Source organism: Salvelinus alpinus, chromosome 28 (assembly GCF_045679555.1).
Source record: "Salvelinus alpinus chromosome 28, SLU_Salpinus.1, whole genome shotgun sequence".
Classification (NCBI taxonomy): domain Eukaryota; kingdom Metazoa; phylum Chordata; class Actinopteri; order Salmoniformes; family Salmonidae; genus Salvelinus; species Salvelinus alpinus.
In genome coordinates this window covers 33,493,070-33,509,353 of record NC_092113.1, presented here as the reverse complement: position 1 = coordinate 33,509,353, position 16,284 = coordinate 33,493,070, and the positions used below count along the sequence as shown (strand labels likewise).

General features: G+C 47.1%; 1 protein-coding gene across 4 annotated transcripts in view; it reads left to right on the top strand.

The window, feature by feature from the left end:
- Positions 1-284: 284 nt before the first annotated feature.
- LOC139557732 (activin receptor type-1-like) overlaps positions 285-16,284 on the top strand; it is a 35,258-nt gene continuing 19,258 nt past the window's right edge. Inside the window, exons 1-9 of one of the 4 annotated variants that reach the window (XM_071372866.1) lie at positions 285-1,018; positions 7,197-7,268; positions 8,457-8,486; positions 8,664-8,900; positions 12,517-12,710; positions 12,910-13,009; positions 13,473-13,619; positions 13,790-14,065; positions 14,857-15,054. In XM_071372866.1, coding sequence (XP_071228967.1) covers positions 7,199-7,268; positions 8,457-8,486; positions 8,664-8,900; positions 12,517-12,710; positions 12,910-13,009; positions 13,473-13,619; positions 13,790-14,065; positions 14,857-15,054 — 1,252 coding nt within the window. In that variant the 5' untranslated portion in view covers positions 285-1,018; positions 7,197-7,198. Of the gene's footprint in view, positions 1,019-7,196; positions 7,269-8,456; positions 8,487-8,663; positions 8,901-10,709; positions 10,741-12,516; positions 12,711-12,909; positions 13,010-13,472; positions 13,620-13,789; positions 14,066-14,856; positions 15,055-16,284 lie in introns of those variants that run through there. The other 3 variants (XM_071372867.1, XM_071372868.1, XM_071372869.1) reach the window with 3 other exon arrangements.

The window sequence follows — 16,284 nt, the reverse complement described above, 5'->3', positions numbered from 1 at the left end:
CATATTCAATACAATGTGTGTTCAAAAATAGTATTTGTTGCTGTAACACAACAGAGGAAGGAGGCCGGATACCAGCTGTAATACCACTGACATCATCATCCATGGAGGTAGCAGTAGGGGTAGGGAGCAAATGTACAGTATGTGTCCCAAATGGCACCCTATTCCCTATATAGTGCAGACCCAAAGCCACATCTGTAACTCTGTAATTGCAGTATTCAGAGACGCCAGGCTACAAGTGCGAAAACCAGAAGAAAAAAGTAGATGCTTGCCAGAAACAGGAAAACTGCTCTGAGAGCACATTCCAGCCAGATCCCTTCCAGGACAATGAGGGGTGGGACAAAATTGTGTATTTAAAATCTCTGTAGGCTTGATATTACGCATGAATCAGGAACAGAGCAAAGTTAGGTTCCTAGGCATTCTACGTAGGATACTTTATCGAGATGAAGATATTAGCTGTTTGAGAAGTTATTTTTATTGTGTTCGTTAAGTTCTTTAAAAGCAGAAGACTGACGTCTAGTAGTCTATGCTCGAGTTTCGTGTTTTCGGTTTATCAGTGGAAGATTTTAGCCCGAGATACAGGGTCATTGTGTTGCGCTTCAGACGAGACAAATATGTTCAACTTGGACGGACTATATCTCGGACATAAGGATCGCTAATTTTTTGTCAGATATTTTGGAGTTTCAGTTTAGAATCGTTTTTATTGGATGTGTGACATAGTTTTAAGAGACCGAAAAGGTTGAGAAGAACAGTCGATGTAGTGGCTGATCAGCATCGAAAGGGGAAAGGATGTGGGGAGATTTTAGGTTTGAACATTTGGAACTAAAAGCGTTCACTGAACTCAAAGGTTGACACACGATTGAAGACGTATCTATACATGACTTTTGGGTGTCTTTTAATACTTTCAAATATATATTTCGTTTTTAATATGGGACAAACGTGGTGCATTTCCATGGTACAGCAGTTGGCTTCCTCGTGAAAAGCAAGAGGAAAGAGAGCTGCGCATAGAAGGAAAAACCAGGTAAAAGTCACATTCAATCTGACATTTGTGACAGCTGTTGCCTATTCGTTTACATTTTTGTCTCGGTGTGGATTGCTTTTCTAATAACTGGGAGCATTTAGTTATTACAAGTGTGAGAATGAACAGGTGGATGCTGGTAAATCACGTAGCCTACCTCTAATTAAGCAATAATGCCCGACGAGGTGTGGTATATGGACAATATACCACGGTTAAAGGCTGTTCTTATGTACGACGCAACGCAGGAGTGCCTGGATACAGCCCTTAGTCGTGCTATATTGGACATATACCACAAACCCCCAAGGTGCCTTATTGCTATTATAATCTGGTTACTAACGTAATTACAACAGTAAACAAGTAATTTTGTGTGATACCCGTGGTATAAGGTCTAATATACCACGGCTTTCAGCCAAACAGCATTCAGGGCTCAAACCACCCGGTTTATAATGCCTAACTGACATATGTCACACCTGGACCACAACGGACAACTCTGAACCACAGCGGCGCTTATTGGATAGAACACCTTCAAATGTTTCCACTCTAGAATGTCTCCAGTAGTGACATTGAGCAGTATCCTTTTCATTTATGGGCTAAGTTAGTGTACAAACGGGCTTTTAAATTAAGAAAAAAGTCCTGATACAACCATGTTATCATACTTTAATAATATAGTTGGACATTTACCAGTTTCTCAGTATTTCAAAAACATCTGGAAATATATTTTGAGAACTAAATATTTATTTGAGAACTTCTCTTTCGAATTAAAGGAGTGGAGGACAAAGAAGCAGAGAAGAAATGTGTAAAATAAACATGACTTCTACATGTTAACTATTCATACCAAGATAAAGCACGGTTCAGGTTACAGAATAGAACATTGCAAAACATGGGCCGTTATTGAATCTATTGAAAGCAAAACCCAGAGCCCATATTGATAAGGCAGTGTCAGAGTAACAGTCCTGCCGATCTAAGACCAGGTTTGCCTTTTAGATAATAATGAATATGAACGGGGGACATGATCCTAGATCAATGGCCTCATTCATAAGGCGTCTCAGAGTAGGAGTGCTGATCTAGGATCAGGTCTCCCGTCCATGTAATCTTATTCATTAAGATCTAAACTGTTCCTTGATCATCACTCCTACTCAACACTTCATCTTTCCCATCATCAGTAATCTTTTAAGGTGTTGTGTGGGCTATTATGATGAGCCATGGTGCAGGCCATCTGTAGTAGAGGAGCCAGGTGTGGTTAACTGTACCAGGGAGGCAGGTGTGGTTAACTGTCCCAGGGAGGCAGGTGTGGTTAACTGTACCAGGGAGGCAGGTGTGGTTAACTGTACCAGGGAGGCAAGTGTGGTTAACTGTCCCAGGGAGGCAAGTGTGGTTAACTGTCCCAGGGAGGCAGGTGTGGTTAACTGTACCAGGGAGGCAGGTGTGGTTAACTGTAACAGGGAGGCAGGTGTGGTTAACTGTGACAAGGAGCCAGGTGTGGTTAACTATACCAGGGAGGCAGGTGTGGAACTTTCCTCCCCCCACCACCACAACATCTACACTGTGTAATCCAGAGGGAACTTTCATTCCCCAACCACCACAACATCTACACTGTGTAATCCAGAGGGAACTTTCATTCCCCCACCACCACAACATCTACACTGTGTAATCCAGATGGAACTTTCCTTCCCCCACCACCACAACATCTACACTGTGTAATCCAGAGGGAACTTTCATTCCCCCACCACCACATCTACACTGTGTAATCCAGAGGGAACTCTCCTTCCCCCACCACCACAACATCTACACTGTGTAATCCAGAGGGAACTCTCCTTCCCCCACCACCACAACATCTACACTGTGTAATCCAGAGGGAACTTTCCTTCCCCCACCACCACAACATCTACACTGTGTAATCCAGAGGGAACTTTCCTTCCCCCACCACCACAACATCTACACTGTGTAATCCAGAGGGAACTTTCCTTCCCCCACCACCACAACATCTACACTGTGTAATCCAGAGGGAACTTTCCTTCCCCCACCACCACAACATCTACACTGTGTAATCCAGATGGAACTTTCCTTCCCCACCATCACAACATCTACACTGTGTAATCCAGATGGAACTTTCCTTCCCCCACCACCACAACATCTACACTGTGTAATCCAGATGGAACTTTCCTTCCCACCACCACAACATCTACACTATGTAATCCAGAGGGAACTTTCATTCCCCAACCACCACAACATCTACACTGTGTAATCCAGATGGAACTTTCCTTCCCCCCACCACCACAACAGCTACACTGTGTAATCCAGATGGAACTTTCCTTCCCCAACCATCACAACATCTACACTGTGTAATCCAGATGGAACTTTCCTTCCCCCACCACCACAACATCTATGTATTGACGCTTTTTGACTTTATGCACACACACTCTACTCTACCCACACACTCACACATATGTATATAGTCAAGCTATCATTGACTTGGTACTGGTAACCCATGTATATAGCCAAGCTATCATTGACTTGGTACTGGTAACCCATGTATATAGCCAAGCTATCATTGACTTGGTACTGGTAACCCATGTATATAGCCAAGCTATCATTGACTTGGTACTGGTAACCCATGTATATAGGCAAGCTATCATTGACTTGGTACTGGTAACCCATGTATATAGCCAAGCTATCATTGACTTGGTACTGGTAACCCATGTATATAGCCAAGCTATCATTGACTTGGTACTGGTAACCCATGTATATAGGCAAGCTATCATTGACTTGGTACTGGTAACCCATGTATATAGCCAAGCTATCATTGACTTGGTACTGGTACCCCATGTATATAGCCAAGCTATCATTGACTTGGTACTGGTAACCCATGTATATAGGCAAGCTATCATTGACTTGGTACTGGTAACCCATGTATATAGCCAAGCTATCATTGACTTGGTACTGGTAACCCATGTATATAGCCAAGCTATCATTGACTTGGTACTGGTAACCCATGTATATAGCCAAGCTATCATTGACTTGGTACTGGTAACCCATGTATATAGCCAAGCTATCATTGACTTGGTACTGGTACCCCATGTATATAGCCAAGCTATCATTGACTTGGTACTGGTACCCCATGTATATAGCCAAGCTATCATTGACTTGGTACTGGTAACCCATGTATATAGCCAAGCTATCATTGACTTGGTACTGGTAACCCATGTATATAGCCAAGCTATCATTGACTTGGTACTGGTAACCCATGTATATAGGCAAGCTATCATTGACTTGGTACTGGTAACCCATGTATATAGCCAAGCTATCATTGACTTGGTACTGGTACCCCATGTATATAGTCAAGCTATCATTGACTTGGTACTGGTAACCCATGCATATAGCCAAGCTATCATTGACTTGGTACTGGTAACCCATGTATATAGCCAAGCTATCATTGACTTGGTACTGGTAACCCATGTATATAGTCAAGCTATCATTGACTTTGTATTTATTTATTGTGCTTACATTTTTTCCTGCATTATTATTGTTTTAAAAAATGCATTGTATTCTGCATTGTTGGGAAGGGCCCCGTAAGTAAGCATTTCACTGTTAGTCTACACTTGTTGTTTAAGAAACATGTGACAATTAACATTTTATTTTATTTGAAGCCAGATGGAACTTTCCTTCCCCCACCACCACAACATCTATGTAATCCAGAGGGAACCTTCCTTCCCCCACCACCACAACATCTATGTAATCCAGAGGGAACCTTCCTTCCCCCACCACCACAACATCTATGTAATCCAGAGGGAACCTTCCTTCCCCCACCACCACAACATCTATGTAATCCAGAGGGAACCTTCCTTCCCCCACCACCACAACATCTATGTAATCCAGAGGGAACCTTCCTTCCCCCACCACCACAACATCTATGTAATCCAGAGGGATTGAGAGATGGGACTGAGATGCTTTTCAGATGAGAGTGAAAAGATGACAAGGGCTGTGTTTTCCTTGTGGGGACCAGAGTCCTCACAAGGATAGTAAAATGAGGACAATTCAGACAAGTGGGGACATTTCGCCGGTCCCCACAAGGAAAAAGGCTATTTTAGGATAGTAAAACAGACTTGCGTGTGTGACTGGCCTACCTCTGCCTATCTGCGGTGGAGGAGGGAGATCTGAACTAGAGAAGGAATCAGAGACAGTAGGGTTAGTGCTCCTCCATAGAGAATAGGCCAATTCAATGGGTGGAGCTGTGTTTACACAATAATTGTCTTCCTAAGGGCCCTCAGATTAAAACACAGCTGACATGTTGGCTGCTGCATGATACAGTGAAGAATGGGGTGCATGCATATCCCAAACACTTAACAGTTACTAATCAGTTAAATATACAGTAGCCCTGAAGTTTCAACTGCTGGGCTTTTCTCAAGGGATGCATCATACAGGAAATGCTAACAAACTCTCTGCTAATCAGTGTGTAATAATGCACCACGGATTGGCTTGGAGTATTGTGGGAGGGCTGTGGAACTAAGAACCCTTTGTGGCCTTGTACCTCAATGCCAAACCGGAACTCCTTGGTGTTCTAGAATTGACATTACTGGATTTTTATCATATGAAGGTGTTTGAGTTGAGCTGGAGCCCCACAGATCAAATCTAATTATTTATTGGTCGCGTACACATATTTGCAGATGGTATCGCAGGTGCAGCGAAATGCTTGTGTTTCTAGTAATACCTAGCAATACAAAACAATACACACAAATCCCACAAATTTAAATTAAGAAATATCAGAACAAGCAATGTCAGAGTCCGGAATATTCAGACCCATTGACTTTTTCCACATTTTGTTATGTTACAGCCTTATTCTAAAATTGTTGAAATTCTATTTTTTCCTCATCAATCTACATACACACAATACCCCATAATGACAAAGCAAAAACCGGTTTTTAGACATTTTTGCAAATGGATTACAAATTTAAAAAATGAAATATCAAACATTTACATAAATATTCAGACCCTTTACTCAATACTTTGTTGAAGCACCTTGGGCAGCGATTACAGCCTGGAGTCTTCTAGGGTATGACTCTACAAGTCATCTTTGCCTCAATTCTGACTAGTCTCCCAGTCCCTGCCGCTGAAAACCATCCTCACAGTATGATGCTGCCACCACCAAGCTTCACCGTAGGGATGGTGCCAGGTTTCCTCCAGACGTGACAGGCCAAAGAAACCCATTCTCCAGCCTCTAGCCTCTCTAGCTTGCGTGACCCACAGAAATGCAGACCTGAACAATGAGCATCCCCCCACATACACACACACACACACACACACACACACACAATGAGCCGACCTGAGTTCCCTCTGTGGCGGGCCAGCCAGGGTGTGGCCTCTCAATGGCAGCAAGCATTGCAACTGACTGGCCTGTGTCTGGGCCGGGGTAGTTACACACACACACACACACACACACACACACACACACACACACACACACACACACACACACACACACACACACACACACACACACACACACACCTAGACACACACACACCTAGACACACTCACACCTAGACACACTCACACACAGAGACACACACATAGACACACACACAGAGAGACAGACACACTCACACACACATACACAGGGGCTGGACACACACAAAGCCCCCTCTCCCATCACCTACTGTAATTACAGAGCGGTCAGACTGACTGGACCCTGGGCCTGGCACTCGCTCTGTTATTGTTTTTGACCTCACAACTTCCTCTGCTGACAGACTGGTGCTGTATGACTCCGACCACCAGCTGGGGCCCATGTTGTCATAACGTTCGCTGGAAACCAAATTGGGGACTCCATTGGAAGGTTGTAGGAAAGTTGACTGTTTGCTGGGCTAGAGCTGCATGGATCTGGCTGCATCGGGTTCCATTTGGTGTTCTTTTTGGCAGACATGCCCACTCAGCTCAGACAGAGAGAGTGGGAGGACTGAGAGAGAGAGTGAGAGAGGAGAGAATAGAGAGATAGATATAGAGAGAGCGAGAGAGAGGGGATATGAGAGGAAACCTAGAAGTTGACGTTCATTGTGAAGCTGCGTAGGAGCTTATGAAACTGCATGTGAGAGAGAACTGTGTTCCAAGACTCTTTCTTTGAGTCTCTAAAAGCCTTAAACAAAGCATAATCACTGCAGCTCTAATTGTTGTCTTGTCTCTCTGACAGAGATGGGGGGTGCTGCCATGCTCACAGTGGTGCTAGCTGGGATGTGCCTGTGGACCTCCACCGCTCATGCAGGTAATTCAACAAAGGTGATGTGTGTGTGTTTGTATCTTTAGGTGTGCTAGCTTACATAATCACAAGTGTGTTTGTGTGTTTTTTAAAATCTTTGTGTATTTGTGTCTGTCCTTTAGTGTGTTTATGTGTATCTGAGTGTAAGTGAGTGTGTTGCTGCTGGGGAATCAGCTGGCTGCAGATGTGTGTGTACTGTAGATGAGAAACAACAGAGAAAGGAAGTGTGGGTGTTCCTGCTTTGTCCGTGTACGAGTGATGCTGCTGAGACCCCTGACCTGTTGGCCTCAGGGAGAGAGAGAACCCTCCCAGGGAGAGAGAGAAACCCCCCTCAGGGAGAGAGAGAACCCCCCCAGGGAGAGAGAAACCCCCCTCAGGGAGAGAGAGAAACCCCCCTCAGGGAGAGAGAGAAACCCCTCTCAGGGAGAGAGAGAACCCCCCCCCAGGGAGATAGAGAAACCCCCCTCAGGGAGAGAGAGAAACCCCCCTCAGGGAGAGAGAGAACCCCCCTCAGGGAGAGAGAGAAACCCCCCTCAGGGAGAGAGAGAACCCCCCTCAGGGAGAGAGAGAAACCCCCCTCAGGGGGAGAGAGAAACCCCCCTCGGGGAGAGAGAGGAAACCCCCCTCGGGGAGAGAGAGGAAACCCCCCTCAGGAAGAGAGAGAAACCCCCCTCAGGGAGAGAGAGAAACCCTCTCAGGGAGAGAGAGAAACCCCCCCAGGGAGAGAGAGAGAAACCCCCTCAGGGGGAGAGAGAAACCCCCCCTCAGGGAGAGAGAGAAACCCCCCCAGGGAGAGAGAGAACCCCCCCAGGGAGAGAGAAACCCCCCTCAGGGAGAGAGAGAAACCCCCCTCAGGGAGAGAGAGAAACCCCTCTCAGGGAGAGAGAGAACCCCCCCAGGGAGATAGGGAAACCCCCCTCAGGGAGAGAGAGAAACCCCCCCAGGGAGAGAGAGAAACCCCCCTCAGGGAGAGAGAAACCCCCCTCAGGGAGAGAGAAACCCCCCTCAGGGAGAGAGAAACCCCCCCAGGGAGAGAGAGAAACCCCCCTCAGGGAGAGAGAGAACCCCCCTCAGGGAGAGAGAGAAACCCCCCCCCCAGGGAGAGAGAAACCCAGCCTCAGGCCCAGGCCTAGCCTCAGCCTCATGCCCACCAAACCTGGACTTTCTCTCACCACTGTCTTTTATATTTTGCAGATCAGTCATCCGTGGGGTCATCATCAGAGGGTAAATTTGTTTCTGTGTAATATTGTGAACCACAGTTACTCTATAGAGCTGTGTTACTGTTTATTATAAATCTGTCCTGTGCCTTTATGTTTACGTTTGTGTGTGCTTGTGTGTGTGCGAGCATGTGTTTGTGCATACTTACACAGCACACACACTCAATGGTTCCCTCTCCCCCAGGCCCTGACGACAGCGCCAACCTTCTGTGTACATGTGAGAACAACAAGGGGACGTGTAGGAACGGCACCTGTAGGGGTGACTACTGCTTCTACACCAGGGTGCATGGCAGAGAGGAGAGGGGCTGCTTCCAGAGGGACCATTACAAGGAACAGTGTTACACCAGCTTCCAGGGACTGTACGTCCACTGCTGCACCAAGAACCTCTGTAATGTCAACAGCTCCGCTCCACCAGACCCAGGTCAGAACACTGGAGATACATGTTCTTTAGTCTAGAACCCTCTCTCTGTAATGTCAACAGCTCCGCTCCACCAGACCCAGGTCAGAACACTGGAGATACATGTTCTTTAGTCTAGAACCCTCTCTCTGTAATGTCAACAGCTCCGCTCCACCAGACCCAGGTCAGAACACTGGAGATACATGTTCTTTAGTCTAGAACCCCCTCTCTGTAATGTCAACAGCTCCGCTCCACCAGACCCAGGTCAGAACACTGGAGATACATGTTCTTTAGTCTAGAACCCTCTCTCTGTAATGTCAACAGCTCCGCTCCACCAGACCCAGGTCAGAACACTGGAGATACATGTTCTTTAGTCTAGAACCCCCTCTCTGTAATGTCAACAGCTCCGCTCCACCAGACCCAGGTCAGAACACTGGAGATACATGTTCTTTAGTCTAGAACCCCCTCTCTTTAATGTCAACAGCTCCGCTCCACCAGACCCAGGTCAGAACACTGGAGATACATGTTCTTTAGTCTAGAACCCCCTCTCTGTAATGTCAACAGCTCCGCTCCACCAGACCCAGGTCAGAACACTGGAGATACATGTTCTTTAGTCTAGAACCCTCTCTCTGTAATGTCAACAGCTCCGCTGCACCAGACCCAGGTCAGAACACTGGAGAAACATGTTCTTTAGTCTAGAACCCTCTCTCTGTAATGTCAACAGCTCCGCTCCACCAGACCCAGGTCAGAACACTGGAGATACATGTTCTTTAGTCTAGAACCCTCTCTCTGTAATGTCAACAGCTCCGCTCCACCAGACCCAGGTCAGAACACTGGAGATACATGTTCTTTAGTCTAGAACCCCCTCTCTGTAATGTCAACAGCTCCGCTCCACCAGACCCAGGTCAGAACACTGGAGATACATGTTCTTTAGTCTAGAACCCTCTCTCTGTAATGTCAACAGCTCCGCTCCACCAGACCCAGGTCAGAACACTGGAGATACATGTTCTTTAGTCTAGAACCCCCTCTCTTTAATGTCAACAGCTCCGCTCCACCAGACCCAGGTCAGAACACTGGAGATACATGTTCTTTAGTCTAGAACCCTCTCTCTGTAATGTCAACAGCTCCGCTCCACCAGACCCAGGTCAGAACACTGGAGATACATGTTCTTTAGTCTAGAACCCCCTCTCTGTAATGTCAACAGCTCCGCTCCACCAGACCCAGGTCAGAACACTGGAGATACATGTTCTTTAGTCTAGAACCCCCTCTCTGTAATGTCAACAGCTCCGCTCCACCAGACCCAGGTCAGAACACTGGAGATACATGTTCTTTAGTCTAGAACCCCCTCTCTGTAATGTCAACAGCTCCGCTCCACCAGACCCAGGTCAGAACACTGGAGATACATGTTCTTTAGTCTAGAACCCTCTCTCTGTAATGTCAACAGCTCTACTCCACCAGACCCAGGTCAGAACACTGGAGATACATGTTCTTTAGTCTAGAACCCCCTCTCTGTAATGTCAACAGCTCCGCTCCACCAGACCCAGGTCAGAACACTGGAGATACATGTTCTTTAGTCTAGAACCCTCTCTCTGTAATGTCAACAGCTCCGCTGCACCAGACCCAGGTCAGAACACTGGAGAAACATGTTCCTTAGTCTAGAACCCCCTCTCTGTAATGTCAACAGCTCCGCTCCACCAAACCCAGGTCAGAACACTGGAGATACATGTTCTTTAGTCTAGAACCCTCTCTCTGTAATGTCAACAGCTCCGCTGCACCAGACCCAGGTCAGAACACTGGAGAAACATGTTCCTTAGTCTAGAACCCCCTCTCTGTAATGTCAACAGCTCCGCTCCACCAGACCCAGGTCAGAACACTGGAGAAACATGTTCTTTAGTCTAGAACCCTCTCTCTGTAATGTCAACAGCTCCGCTCCACCAAACCCAGGTCAGAACACTGCATCTACTCTAGAAGCCTCTCCAGCAGTGTAGAACCCCTTATGGCATGTCTGGTCTGATATGAGGTCCATACTTCCACTTTAGAATCAGGGACTGATTCAGACCCGAAACACTCTCTCGTCAGTCAGTGACTTGAATCAATCAATTAACTACCAGGCAGAAAATGAGACCAGCAGTCAAACTTGAGGCTCATATTTCAGTAGTTCTATTATGGAACAACTCCTCTGGGAGTCTGCCTAACAGGGCAGTGTCATACAGAACTCTCTGGGAGTCTGCCTAACAGGGCAGTGTCATACAGAACTCTCTGGGAGTCTGCCTAACAGGGCAGTGTCATACAGAACTCTCTGGGAGTCTGCCTAACAGGGCAGTGTCATACAGAACTCTCTGGGAGTCTGCCTAACAGGGCAGTGTCATACAGAACTCTCTGGGAGTCTGCCTAACAGGGCAGTGTCATCCAGAACTCTCTGGGAGTCTGCCTAACAGGGCAGTGTCATCCAGAACTCTCTGGGAGTCTGACTAACAGGGCAGTGTCATCCAGAACTCTCTGGGAGTCTGCCTAACAGGGCAGTGTCATACAGAACTCTCTGGGAGTCTGACTAACAGGGCAGTGTCATACAGAACTCTCTGGGAGTCTGCCTAACAGGGCAGTGTCATACAGAACTCTCTGGGAGTCTGCCTAACAGGGCAGTGTCATCCAGAACTCTCTGGGAGTCTGCCTAACAGGGCAGTGTCATCCAGAACTCTCTGGGAGTCTGACTAACAGGGCAGTGTCATCCAGAACTCTCTGGGAGTCTGCCTAACAGGGCAGTGTCATACAGAACTCTCTGGGAGTCTGCATAACAGGGCAGTGTCATACAGAACTCTCTGGGAGTCTGACTAACAGGGCAGTGTCATACAGAACTCTCTGGGAGTCTGACTAACAGGGCAGTGTCATACAGACCTCTCTGGGAGTCTGCCTAACAGGGCAGTGTCATACAGACCTCTCTGGGAGTCTGACTAACAGGGCAGTGTCATACAGAACTCTCTGGGAGTCTGACTAACAGGGCAGTGTCATACAGAACTCTCTGGGAGTCTGCCTAACAGGACAGTGTCATACAGAACTTTCTGGGAGTCTGACTAACAGGGCAGTGTCATACAGAACTCTCTGGGAGTCTGACTAACAGGGCAGTGTCATACAGAACTTTCTGGGAGTCTGACTAACAGGGCAGTGTCATACAGAACTCTCTGGGAGTCTGCCTAACAGGGCAGTGTCATACAGAACTCTCTGGGAGTCTGACTAACAGGACAGTGTCATACAGAACTTTCTGGGAGTCTGACTAACAGGGCAGTGTCATACAGAACTCTGGGAGTCTGACTAACAGGGCAGTGTCATACAGAACTCTCTGGGAGTCTGACTAACAGGGCAGTGTCATACAGAACTCTCTGGGAGTCTGCTTAACAGGGCAGTGTCATACAGAACTCTCTGGGAGTCTGCCTAACAGGGCAGTGTCATACAGAACTCTCTGGGAGTCTGACTAACAGGGCAGTGTCATACAGAACTCTCTGGGAGTCTGACTAACAGGGCAGTGTCATACAGGCCTCTGGTTCCCCCTGGTGGCTGTTGGTGGGCTTTTATATCAAAATCATCTTGTCTTTCTGCTATTCCCTCTCACCTGTATGACTCTGTGTGTGTGTCGACTGTCCAGCAGTTGAGCCTACGGGGGAGGGGAACGGTATGACTCTGCTGGTGGCTGTCCCCCTGCTGCTGCTCCTCTCTGTGGGTGTGTGTGGCCTGGTGCTGTGGCTCTGCTCCAGATCACATCACCACAGGCTTGGCTACAACAAGGACCGTGCCATCACCATGCTCAAGGTCCCCAGTGGGGCAGATCCCACCTATGGGGTAAGAATGGAATTGAATGAAATTGAATATAATTGTATTGATACACAAGAGGACATGTAGATGTCACAGAATCAGTAACAAGATCACTGCCCCTTTAGCAATAATATTGGTACTTAAAGTATATTATGAAATTGCTACATGACAACAAGTGGCAGGTGACTGTGATCCTTGATGTGTGTGACTCTCTCTGTGTCTGCAGGATGTCTTTGATGAGTTCTGTACCTCAGGCAGTGGGACTGGTCTGCCATACCTGGTACAGAGGACCATGGCTCGACAGATCTCTCTGGTCGAGTGCATCGGTAAAATACTCTTCTTCATTCTCACTCCCTCCTTTATGTCTCTCAGTGCCTTACTCAAACTCACTCGTTCATGTACCAATATGTTATGGTGTTCATGTACCAATATGTTATGGAGTTTATGTACCAATATGTTATGGAGTTTATGTACCAATATGTTATGGAGTTTATGTACCAATATGTTATGGAGTTTATGTACCAATATGTTATGGAGTTTATGTACCAATATGTTATGTTGTTTATGTACCAATAGGTTATGGAGTTTATGTACCAATATGTTATGGTGTTTATGTACCAATAGGTTATGGAGTTTATGTACCAATATGCTATGGTGTTTATGTACCAATATGTTATGGAGTTCATGGACCCTTTGGGTTCATTTCCAGTCTTACTAGTGTGATGACATCATTACACCAACCCACCCCATCTCTGCTGTGTGCCTGTTCCTCTGTCCCTCTCTACCCAGGTAAGGGCCGGTATGGAGAGGTGTGGAGAGGCACCTGGATGGGAGAGAGTGTTGCAGTGAAGATCTTCTCCTCTAGAGATGAGCAGTCCTGGTTCAGAGAGACAGAGATCTACAACACTGTACAGCTCAGACATGACAACATCCTGGGTGAGTCAGCGTAATCCTGTTAGTTCACTTTTAGAACAAGTCCTACATTTCTAACAATTCCCCTGGAATCAAAATAGTGTTTGTTTTCTTTCAATGAGTTCAGGTACACTTGATTTAGCTTGCCTGGCCTGGTCTGACGATCACAATACCTTCTGTCTTCTCTCCCTCAGGCTTCATAGCATCTGACATGACTTCTCAGAACTCCACTACTCAGCTGTGGCTGATCACCCACTTCCACCAGCTGGGTAGTCTCTACGACTTCCTCCAGTGCAGCAGCGTGGACCCAGAGGGCTGCCTAAGGATGTGCCTGTCTGTAGCCTGTGGTCTGGTCCACCTTCACACAGAGATACTCAGCTGCCAGGGCAAACCCGCCATCGCCCACCGAGACCTGAAGAGCCGAAACATCCTGGTCAAGATGAACGGACAGTGCTGCATCGCTGACCTGGGTGAGAGGAGGATGAGGTGGGAGGAAAGGAGAGGGCTGAAGGAGAGAGGGATAGAGAGGAGAGGGCTGAAGGAGAGAGGGCTAGAGGAGAGAGGGCTAAAAGAGAGAGGGCTAGAGAAGAGAGGGCTAGAGGAGAGAGGGCTAGAGGAGAGAGGGCTAGAAGGAGAGAGGGCTAGAAGGGGGGAGGGCTAGAGGAGAGAGGGCTTGAGGGGAGAGGGCTAGAGAAGAGAGGGCTAGAGGAGAGAGGGCTAGAGGAGAGAGGGCTGAAGGAGAGAGGGCTGAAGGAGAGAGGGCTAGAGGAGAGACGGCTAAAAGAGAGAGGGCTAAAAGAGAGAGGGCTAGAGAAGAGAGGGCTAGAGGAGAGAGGGCTAGAGGAGAGAGGGCTAAAAGAGAGAGGGCTAGAGAAGAGAGGGCTAGAGGAGAGAGGGCTAGAGGAGAGAGGGCTGAAGGAGAGAGGGCTAGAGGAGAGAGGGCTAGAGAAGAGAGGGCTAGAGGAGAGAGGGCTAGAGGAGAGAGGGCTAGAGGAGAGAGGGCTAGAAGGGGGAGGGCTAGAGGAGAGAGGGCTAGAGGGGAGAGGGCTAGAGAAGAGAGGGCTAGAGGAGAGAGGGCTAGAAGGAGAGAGGGCTAGAAGGGGGGAGGGCTAGAAGGAGAGAGGGCTTGAGGAGAGAGGGCTAGAAGGAGAGAGGGCTTTTTAGGAGAACTAAAATCTGTTATTATTGTGCAAATTCAGGTATGACCTCCCTGTTTCAAAATGTTTTCTCCCCAGTGAATATGACCCTGTTGTGTCTCCAGGTCTGGCTGTGATGCATTCCCAGACCAGTGACTATCTGGATGTGGGGAACAACCCCAGAGTGGGAACCAAACGTTACATGGCCCCAGAGGTCCTGGACGAGAGCATCCGCATGGACATCTTTGAGTCGTACAAGCAGACAGACATCTGGGCCCTGGGCCTAGTCCTCTGGGAGATTTCCAGAAGGACCATTGTAAACGGTAACACACACACGCATGCACACACACACACAGGAACACACATGCAACTATGAGGTCAACAAAAATGCTCTGTTGTGTTTAATTGAAACATGGACTGTGGTCCAGTTGGTAAGAGTGTAGTGCTGGTAACGTTAAGGTCATGTGTTCAATTCCCGCAGGGATCACATAAACGTGTGCTGTACTCTCTGTATAAAATCTTCTGTCTGAATGCATATGAAGCCATTCTAACCAAAGGGACCTACACTTACCTACATACTGGACCACAACATCCAGTCAAGCATAGTACTGAGAGTAGAATTTCAGTTGTCTAAATACTAGTGCACCAACCAGGACTATTGGACCTCTAGAACATGTAGCCTCCATCCCAAATGGCACCCTATTCCCTATGTAGTGCACTGCTTTTGACCCCTTTGGGTCTTGGCCGAAAGTAGTGCACTATATAGGGAAGAGGATGCCATTTGGGATGCAGTTGAGCAGTGTAGGATGTTCTATCTGGCAGTCTGTGTCTGTCTCTATCCTCTCCCATGATTAGCCCTCTAGTAATTATAAACACTCTTATCTGGTGTCAGCACTATCCCACCTCACATAGACCAGATGCTCTCTCTCTCTCTTTCTCTCTCTCTCTCTTTCTCTTTCTCTTTCTCTCTCTCTCTCTCTTTCTTTCTTTCTCTCTCTCTCTCTCTCTCTCTCTCTCTCTCTCTCTCTCTCTCTCTCTCTCTCTCTCTCTCTCTCTCTCTCTCTCTCTCTCTCTTTCTCTTTCTTTCTCTCTCTCTCTCTCTCTCTCTCTCTCTCTCTCTCTCTCTCTCTCTCTCTCTCTCTCTCTCTCTCTCTCTCTCTCTCTCTCTCTCTCCCTCTCTCTCTCTCTCTCTCTCTGTCTCTCTCTGTCTCTCTCAATTCAATTCAATTCAATTCAAGGGGCTTTATTGGCATGGGAAACATGTGTTAACATTGCCAAAGCAAGTGAGGTAGATAATACACAAAAGTGAAATAAACAATACAAATTAACAGTAAACATTACACATACAGAAGTTTCAAAACAAGAAAGACATTACAAATGTCATATTATATATATACAGTGTTGTAACAATGTACAAATGGTTAAAGCACACAAGTTAAAATAAATAAGCATAAATATGGGTTGTATTTACAATGGTGTTTGCTCTTCACTGGTTGCCCTTTTCTTGTGGCAACAGGTCACAAATCTTGCTGCTGTGATGGCACACTGTGGAA